At 40.5% G+C, this 10,005-nt stretch overlaps 1 protein-coding gene across 1 annotated transcript; it reads right to left on the bottom strand.

The window, feature by feature from the left end:
• Positions 1-6,507: 6,507 nt before the first annotated feature.
• On the bottom strand, positions 6,508-9,272 carry LOC134288346 (uncharacterized). The gene has a single exon (XM_062852932.1). The coding sequence runs from the start codon at positions 7,777-7,779 to the stop codon at positions 6,961-6,963; it is 819 nt and encodes a 272-aa protein (XP_062708916.1). The 5' UTR covers positions 7,780-9,272; the 3' UTR covers positions 6,508-6,960.
• Positions 9,273-10,005: the final 733 nt, after the last annotated feature.

The raw sequence follows: 10,005 nt of genomic DNA, 5'->3' as shown, positions 1-10,005 counted from the left end.
GTGAGTTCGTCACGTCAAGGAAAAGAAGAAAACCTCTAGGAATTCTTACATAATTTTATTCAAAGATTCCTTCAGGAAGTACTCCGGGTACTCCTGTATAGAGGGTTTAGCCCGGGATTTCCCGGGACAAAAATCCCGGGATCTAAAAATTCTCGAATCCCGAGATATTTTTCCGAAATTCCCGGGATTTCCCGAAAATAAAGAATATGGCAATGGTGTGTTCTAGTAAAAAAAAATCATTCTAAATTTTCTTTATAAATGTGTTCCATTTTTTGCATGCAATTGTACACTAGCTGGTAGATTCAGTTGCCTTTTCATCTTCGGTAATCAGATTTCTATGTTATGTTAAGTATGCTACTTTTCTATGCCTGTCCTGTTGCATGTCTTACAAAAAACAACAAGGAAACATTTGGAGGGATTGCTGAAGAATGTAATTTTGCGAAATTTGTAGAAAAAAAAATGGAGCTTGGCGACCAGTTTGGCGAAAACGTTTAAACCATCTTTTTAAGTATCTCTTTTGAATCCAATGGAACATCATTTTCAAGAACTTTGATAAGACTCTTTACTGGATTATTTCAAGATGTTTTAAGTAATTTCACAAGGGCCCATCTTGAATTGCTCTTGATTTGTTTGCAATAGATTCCTTAATATATTTCATCAAAAAATCAAATCGAAATTCCGACGTATGGCAAGAAGTTATATTAGAAATTAGTTGATGTTTTCTTTAAAACTTTTCTTAAAATCTAAAATGCTTGCAAAAAATGTCGAAGAAGCCATTAGGCATTTTAAACGACTTTATCAACCCTTTTAATTAATCTATACTCTGCGACAAAAAATATCAAATTTGCCGAGAGACCCTACAAATTAATTATTTATGTATTTATAATTTCCTTTGGGAATATCAATTCGGTTAGAAATAAGTCCAAAAATACTCGACGAAATCATTTCTAGAAATTTCAATTCCACTTATTTGTAAAGAAATATTTGCAGAATTTTCTGAAGCAATCCTTTGAAAAATGCTGAAGGGACCTGTTGAAAAATTTCACAAACGAATGTTTAAAGCCATCAATGTAGGATTTTTTTTTGGATCGGTTCAATTTTCGACTTGGGTAATATTTTCTGATAGAATCCCTGAATGAATGTCTAAGCCCATAGCTGCAGAGGAAAGACATTTCTAAAGAATATATGGAGGGATCGTTAAAGAAATTCCCAATGGAAGTTTCAGATGAACTTTTTAAGGATTTTTAAGGAATTTTTAAGGATCTCTAACGTACTTTCTAAAGGAAACCTTTTTTAAAAATTTGTTTTGAGAAGTTTTTGAACAACCTGGAAAAATCCTTGGAGGGATTCCAAAAGAAATGTATGAATCAATTGCTGAATGATCTTTAAGAATATTTTCTGAAAACCATAGTAGCATAATTTAGAGGAATTGTTTGAATAAAAATCTAGATGACTAGCTCACAGAATTCCTGGAGAAACTATTTAAGAATTCATGTATGTATTTCAGGAACAATTTCTGCAAGATTCTCTAATGAAAAAAATATCTGTAGGAATCCATAGTTGAACTTTTAAAAAAATCCTGAACAAATATTCCGAATGACTTTTTAAAAACAAATTCCTGGAAAAAATAGAGATGGAATGCTAGTTAAATTGATAAAGGAAAGTTTGGAAGATTTGAAAAAAATAAATCAAAGAATTTAGAAATATTTTATGGAATTTTAGAAGAAATTCTTGATTGATTGATTGATTGATTTGTCTTTATTAAAGAGACTTTCAGCCCTTGGCTGGTTCGTCTCTACTAGAAATCCTTGGAAAAAATTCTCAAAAAACCCCTGGTGAAATTACTTCAGGTTATCCTGGAGATATTTGTAAAGGTATCACTGGAACATTCGCTTAATTTGCAGAAATTTCAAAAGGAATCTCACTCACAGAGATGTTATTGTATGTTTGGGGTGCAAAAAAGATGTTTTTTCTTAATTTTTATTTCTGTGTATTTTAACTTATGCTAATTCTTTGCAAATAAAGAAACACACCAGTTTTTCAATATGTGAGCTGGAAAAAACATTAAAAAAACACATAGGTGTTTTTAATATAGAGGAGAAGGAGGAGAAGTGTCCAATACCATGAAGACAACTTTGCCATACATGCATGGAGTCACGCACATGCTTCATTAATGTTATGTTTATTGGGGTAATATTTGATAAATTTGTATTACGCAAAACACATAAATCACAGAGGTGATATTTTTTTTATGCTAGGTTTGTATGTATTGAATTTAGTAATTTGAAGTTAATTCACTAATTGTGATAGCGTTCAGCCAGCCACTAAGACCTCTTGCTAAATCCAATTACCAAGCCGCATTTCAGTTCGATTTTAGTCCGATCAAACACAGCCAACCATTTGATCATGATCCAATCTAAAAAACTATATATGGATGTGCAGGCCCGTGCACAGAAGTGGCGCCAAAGGAGGGGTTTTTCCCAATTTCGAGAAAAGGCGGAGGGGCGCCTAGTGTATGAAGCGTCGGGCTTGTGGATGTGCACCATCATAAGACCTGACGTCCCTAAAATCGAAAGTTTTTATAAATTGACCAGTTGATTATTATCGAACCCTGGAGAAGGTCTAATCCGAGGTCCGAAACATCGGCGAAGATAACAAACTGTCAACGCTAAAACCAAGGCTGTCTAAGCTAAAATACGAAACTGCAAAAAAAAAGATAATTTTATACTTGACAGACCTTCTTGAAGAAAAATTGCCCAATACCACAATGTAGATTTTTCTCATACGTTCTGTAAAACTAAAACATTTAGAAAGGAAGACATTAACTATATTTAGGGGCTGTCCATTTATTACGTAAGAGAATTTTTACGATTTTTCGACACAACCGCCCCCCCCCCCCCCCCCCTTGTAAGATTTTTTGTATGGAAGCCCAAATTTTTTTGTATGGCTCGTAAGATTTTTCAAACCCCCCCCCCCCTCCCCTCGTAAACCCTAACGTAATTAATGGACAGCCTCTTATAAGGGTATTTTGTTAGAAATCCTAGGGAGTGATACACAAATTATGTCACGCAAAAAAAAACCTTTTTCAACCTCCTTCCCCACTATGTCACATTTTTTATATGGGTCGTCACTTTCTGCAAAACCTTTTTCCCCACCCCTCTGCTAAAAACATGATGTAATTTTTGCATGGCCCCAAACGAGCAGCAGGAAAAAATCGCAGGAATACCTGGGAAAGTTCACAAGAGTAGCACTAAAAAAAAAACAGTGAACTGTAGAAATTTTCGAAGAAACTCCTGAAGTCTTTAAAGAATGATTTCATGGAGGAAGTTTGAAGTTGGGATGGAACTTATGAAGTAATTTATACATAAAATGGAATTCCTGAAGTATAGGTTAAACTCCAAATGATATTTGCGAAAGAACTGTGGAAGGAGTTGTGGAAAGAACTACTGGATAAATTATCGAATGAACTCATGGAGAAATTCCCGAAGGACCTCTTGGAGAAGTTCTCTAAGAAAACTAAGGAAAAATAAACTCACAGAAATTCACTTAGGAACTTTTTAGAAACAACCAAAGGAATACATTAAGGATTTTCCAAAAAATCTGCTGGAGAAATTCTCGAATGAAATTTTTGGGGGAATTCCCGAAAAAACGCACGAAAAAGATTTTTCAATGAACTTCTGGAGTAAATCTCGAAAAATCTTTTGCAGGAATTTCCAGAGTAACTTCTGAAGGATCTTGGATTTGAACACTACGGTGTGTTTAAGTCCCCGTTTACACACATCAGTTGTTCCGCAGAAAGATTCTTCTACAGTTTCGTTATCAATAATTACTGAAAATTGTATACCGTCAACGCGCCATTCACCGTGGGGGCTCCATTCACCGTGTGCCTTCGAATATTTTTTCATTATTTCCATATTATGATTGAATGATATGACAATTTCCCTTCAATTTCACCAATACAACTCCAATGTATTGTTACCATGTCAAAACGCTCATTAGAAACATTTAAAAGTGTCATTTTGACACTAAAGTGTATTAACATGAAGCGAGTGTCTGCTCGCTCACTGCATTCATAGTGAAAAAACGAAAACTGCGCTAAAGTGATTTAAGCGAAAAACTAAATGTAGTAACGTTTTTATTCCACCAAGAAGCAATTAAATTCACATATCAGGTATGTATTTTCCATCACCGAAGTAAGTTTAACAAGAAAGTACGATTACTCGTACTTTTTAATTGAAACAAAAAGGCATGGTAAATGGGCCACTGAAAATCAATGGTCTCCATTCACCGTGCCCTATATTGTCCCATATACATATCTAGAAAAAAATCGAAAATTTGAACTATCGTTTTTCTAATAAAATCTTGCAAGTTATTACTTGAAATGAATTTAAACGAAGAAAATTCCCTTGGCTGGGTAGTTTTGATCATTTTTAAACAAAGTAGAATAAAATTTCTCATACACGGTGATTGGGTACCTACTACCACGGTGAATGGTGACCTACTACGGAATCAGGCGACCTTACTACTGAAACTAATCGTCAATATGACAGTGCCGGGCCGACTCAAGACGCAAGAGACTCTCCGGCAATCCCAGGGTCGGCTAGCTACTGGGTAATCAAGGGCTTTTCGCGATACAAAAACACTACACAGATCTTTCACATTACTCGCATAATTTATTGAATGTCCTAATTGTGGCGTGTGCGTGTTGGTCTGTGTAATAATTTAGTGTAAATTTGTTATGTGTAACCTATTCTATGTTCGGTGGTACCGGTACATACCGCTGCTGTGTTGATGGTGGGTTCGATGGCCGACACAGCGACTCCTGTCGAGCTGTGCGGCCGGAAAACTCGCCGGATGGCGGGGCGAGCGGTGTTGTGGGCCGGTACTCGGCCGACGGACCAGCGGGCGTTGCTGGGGGGGGGAGGATGCAGGCGTCTTCCCTCTTAGGCGCAATTGGCCGGCCGTGGCATGGCCACCTTGGACGGTCGAGAGGGGTAATCTCCTTTACTATCAGGGCCAATGCCCGAGATTTCGTCCTATGGCGGACGGCTTAACTCCTTTACAAGTTAGGCGCGGAAGCCTTACGGCTTCGCGGGCCGACCCGTGTGCTGGACGGTGGAACCTATTAAAAGGTCCAACAAAAGAGGTCCTATTGGACGAAGTTAAATATAAGATTGTTCTTCAAGAACCGTGCAGGATGTTTATTACCTGAGCAGGTTTGTTCCCGTGTATCCACTTGACCACGTCAAGGGGGGGGGGGAACTTGGTTCTCAAACCGAATATCACTGCACTAGAAAAAACCATCTACAGCACACGGACGCCTGATAGCAATAGCTGCCGATTTAAGGCAATGGCCGCTAAAGTTCTAATTTCTCCCTTTTCCGTCATTTGCTATTTCGTTGCCGCACATTTCTTCAGCCATGATACCTAATTGGTAGCGACAACATACTTACAGCGGTACGGGACCCTATCACTACTGTGGTACTCTACTGTTATTACACAAGAAACGTGAAGGGTCCGACACTTACAACATTTTACAAAACAAAAATCAACAATTTGTAACCAAACGGTTACACTATCCACCACCCCGATGAAAAAATGCGAAAGCACGAAGAGATTTTGCATTTTTTTTTTCAATTCACTCTCTCAAGTCATCTTCGGCCGCCATCGGTTCGTGGATGTACAACAAACATTTTAAAATATTTACAAAACTACAAACAACAACAATTGAAAAATTTACTAGCTACTACCGCGCGGTATCATAATTAAACTTTACAACAAATTAAAAATGTAAATAATAAAACATGCTAAAATATTCTCTACGTACGTGCACAAATAAACAAATTAAAATCAAAAAATGAAATAAATTAAAACATGCAAAATAAATATATACACAACATTTTAAAAATCTTATAAAATATCCCGAATTATGGGTAGACAACTCTATTTACACGTTGCGCAACGAAAAACAATTTTACAACCCTATTTACAAATATTTACAACACATAGATCACATTCGATCTGCACGGCCGAATCCCCTGGCGGGATTGATTCGCCGGCGGGCAAACTGTTTGACACAACAGTGACAGTGACAGTTTGCGAAACGTCATGAATCTGTCAAAGTGGACTGACACAGCATCTCTATTGTTCGTTATGTTTATGTTTATGCTGTACAGTCGTAAATAATTTCGAAGTGAAAAGTGTTAAAGTGGCCTTTTTCGTGTGTTTGTGGTAAGTAATACGTACGTATGTGTATAAACATACCGAAGACTAATCTTGGTATGTATTGTGTCGTTTTCAGGTGAATGGATCCATCCATTCTTGGGTTTTTGGCCAATGCGACGGCAATCTTTACAAGGAAAGATTGGTCCATTGCCACCCATAAAGTTCCCGGGACAACCGTGATGAACATCTTGGCTCTGCAAGATGCAATCAGGTGAGTAAATCTGTGTACACAGTAAAATAATCAATCATACTAATGATTGCAATTGATTTTTAGACTTGGCCGATTTCTACAGTGAGCAATCCCCTCACAGGCACTCCACAGGTGGGGAAGATGAGGAAACTTGTTCACCCCTCGCTTCTTCCTCCGGTCCTGTCAGCCCTGCTATGGATCCCCGAATATATTGAAGGTAAGTTGGATCTGACTTTCTTGTATGTTAGCCTTCCTTCACGACCGTCCGGAGTCTTTCATCCGTCGGTCCGACTAAAACAGAACTAACAGCTAACGATTCTCATAACAACTAACACAATCGACTAACAAACCATTAGTCCTTCGGTGTTATTTAATTGTTAAAACGGTTCATTTACTCTTTTACAGGTCACTTCCATTCGGCGATGTCTGCCGCCGGCGACTGGGGTAAAATCGTAACTCCCGCACCTCACCGGATGGTTGGCAAACTGCCGAAGAATTGAAAGTGAAGTGAAAAGAAAATGATACTGAATAAATTTATTGCAAATTTAGATGGATTTGTTCTTCTTTTTGTTGTGAGAAAATACCTTTTGGGGGGTTCCAGGTGTGCGTCCGGAACGGGGAATATTCGTTGAAGGGTAGGGTTCCAATATCGAAGTAGGTTCGCTGCACAGTTCTTTGGCCGTAGGTTCCGCTCGAAGATTTAGGTTGGCCTTTTTCCGGATCTTGAACGATCGGGTCTGCTTTCGGAGGGATTCGGGGTTCGAAGTTTGTTGCTTTGAAGATTGGAAAGCTTCACCAGGTAAGTCTCGGGGAAATTTCGATGAATGAAGCACCGACTTACTGGTGTCAATTTCGGGAGAGAAATAACCGGAAGAATAGCGTGACATTGGGCTCCTTTTCGTTCCCTTTTCGACCTGAAGGTGGTCTTCCGAATCAGGTTCGGTCTCGCTGAAGGACATTTCAAAATCATCGGAATCGGAACTAGGGATGATCAACTCGATCTCTTCCTCTGGTTCTGATTCCGGCGCCCTGTATTCGCAAGTCGCGCTGGGGGGCAAATAGCGAGAATTTACATCGCATGTGACGATGTTCATGTCACGCATGAATAGGTAAATGATACGTTTAATTTTACCGACGTCTGCTGGCATCATCACCCCCGAAGTCCTTTGCTCCCTGATGGTTTGCAAAGTTTCTTCGAGGTCCAGCTCTAACTCCTCTAGCGGGTAGTTAGGATACGTCGAGAGCAACGGACGAGGCATTTCAAACCATTCCTCTAAGTCCGACTCGTCCGCATCGTACGTCGACGGCTGCCAATTGATTGGATTATAATTGGTTTCAGCCTTTGCTCGTCGCTTGCGTGTCATCGTATGAGAATCAGTGGGGTGTGTTGTGGGTGAAATCAAATCTTAAAACAATGGGACGGATCAAAACAAACGGGTTAAAATAAATAGTGCGCTATTGTTGTCATGATTGATTGGACAAGTAGGTACAGTAAAGTTCAATTATGATCGGAAAACATATCAACATAAACGATTCACGAAACACAAAATTTGCCAACATCAACGAATTTTAATGCGGTAAAAACGAAAATCAAGAGCAAATGTGTCCGTGATGTGCTCAGGACCTCTTTTGAAGCAAAAGCTTCGTAATATCACAGTTAAATCACCTGAGTTTAGGACAGTGCGTAAGGGGGCGAGACATACGTGCAAGCACGTATCCCTGCCACCTCCCGTCGGCAAAAATCGTTAGATTTTTGTATGCTACTTCGGTCCCTTGATTACCTTTCGCGGACTTTTGGCTGGGTGCCAAGTGAAACGAATCGATAAACTATCAGTGCCGGGCCGACTCAGGACACAAGAGATTCCGGCAATCCCAGGGTCGGCTAGCTACTGGGTAATCAAGGGCACTTTCGCGATACAAAAACTTAACACGGATCTTTAACGTTTCTTATATAATTTTTATTGAAAACCTAGCTGTGGCGTGTGCGTGTTGGTCTGTGTAATAATTTAGTGTAAATTTGTTATGTGTAACCTATTCTATGTTCGGTGGTACCGGTACATACCGCTGCTGTGTTGATGGTGGGTTCGATGGCCGACACAGCGACTCCTGTCGAGCTGTGCGGCCGGAAAACTCGCCGGATGGCGGGGCGAGCGGTGTTGTGGGCCGGTACTCGGCCGACGGACCAGCGGGCGTTGCTGGGGGGGGGAGGATGCAGGCGTCTTCCCTCTTAGGCGCAATTGGCCGGCCGTGGCATGGCCACCTTGGACGGTCGAGAGGGGTAATCTCCTTTACTATCAGGGCCAATGCCCGAGATTTCGTCCTATGGCGGACGGCTTAACTCCTTTACAAGTTAGGCGCGGAAGCCTTACGGCTTCGCGGGCCGACCCGTGTGCTGGACGGTGGAACCTATTAAAAGGTCCAACAAAAGAGGTCCTATTGGACGAAGTTAAATATAAGATTGTTCTTCAAGAACCGTGCAGGATGTTTATTACCTGAGCAGGTTTGTTCCCGTGTATCCACTTGACCACGTCAAGGGGGGGGGGGGGGGAACTTGGTTCTCAAACCGAATATCACTGCACTAGAAAAAACCATCTACAGCACACGGACGCCTGATAGCAATAGCTGCCGATTTAAGGCAATGGCCGCTAAAGTTCTAATTTCTCCCTTTTCCGTCATTTGCTATTTCGTTGCCGCACATTTCTTCAGCCATGATACCTAATTGGTAGCGACAACATACTTACAGCGGTACGGGACCCTATCACTACTGTGGTACTCTACTGTTATTACACAAGAAACGTGAAGGGTCCGACACTTACAACATTTTACAAAACAAAAATCAACAATTTGTAACCAAACGGTTACACTACCCTCTACTGTTCTATATCACCAAATTTTGTGAAAATTCTTCTACTTCTGTGGATATTGCTGTAATTTTAACCTATAATGAAGGCAATTAAAAGCGGCACCAACAATGTTTATAAGACTGGTATCAAATGACAGCCCTTATTTGCCCCGGATCCTCTTAGATCCACGGTGAATGGTGCCTTGACGGTATAAAGTTTACCATTATATTATATTACCTAGATAATACCGTGGGTAGCTGTAAATAAAAGATTCACTATAATTGCCATCGTTTCTCGCTCATTGTATTTCACCAGCCAACAAAGCCGGGCGTCTGACATGGAGCATCAACAAAAACCAACAACGGTAGGTACATCTACGTCAATATGTCTCGTCTCGACAGTTTCTGCTATCGTGCACCACCCACTCCCACCCGAGAGAGCATCGCATCGCAGCCTTTTATTCCAACTCACTATACCATGACTACCTCAATTTGGGCAACGTTAACCATGGTCGTCTGGGTCACGTTGGTAATAATAAAAGCACCGAGAATAGTGGCGGCCCCGGACAACGAACGTACGCAAATTCCAGTCTGGACTATATCTACCTACTTCCAACACAAGAGAACCGACGAAAAGACTACCGCGTGACGAAAATCAGACAAGCGCAACCAACATGCAACCGACGGCACCTCGTCCCCTCGGCACAAAGCTCTGCGATTCCCGTGTCCTCGCCTTCATTGGCCCGTT

Source organism: Aedes albopictus, chromosome 2, assembly GCF_035046485.1.
Source record: "Aedes albopictus strain Foshan chromosome 2, AalbF5, whole genome shotgun sequence".
NCBI lineage: Eukaryota > Metazoa > Arthropoda > Insecta > Diptera > Culicidae > Aedes > Aedes albopictus.
The sequence above is the reverse complement of the archived record's forward strand: the minus strand, read 5'-3'. Positions and strand labels throughout refer to the sequence as shown.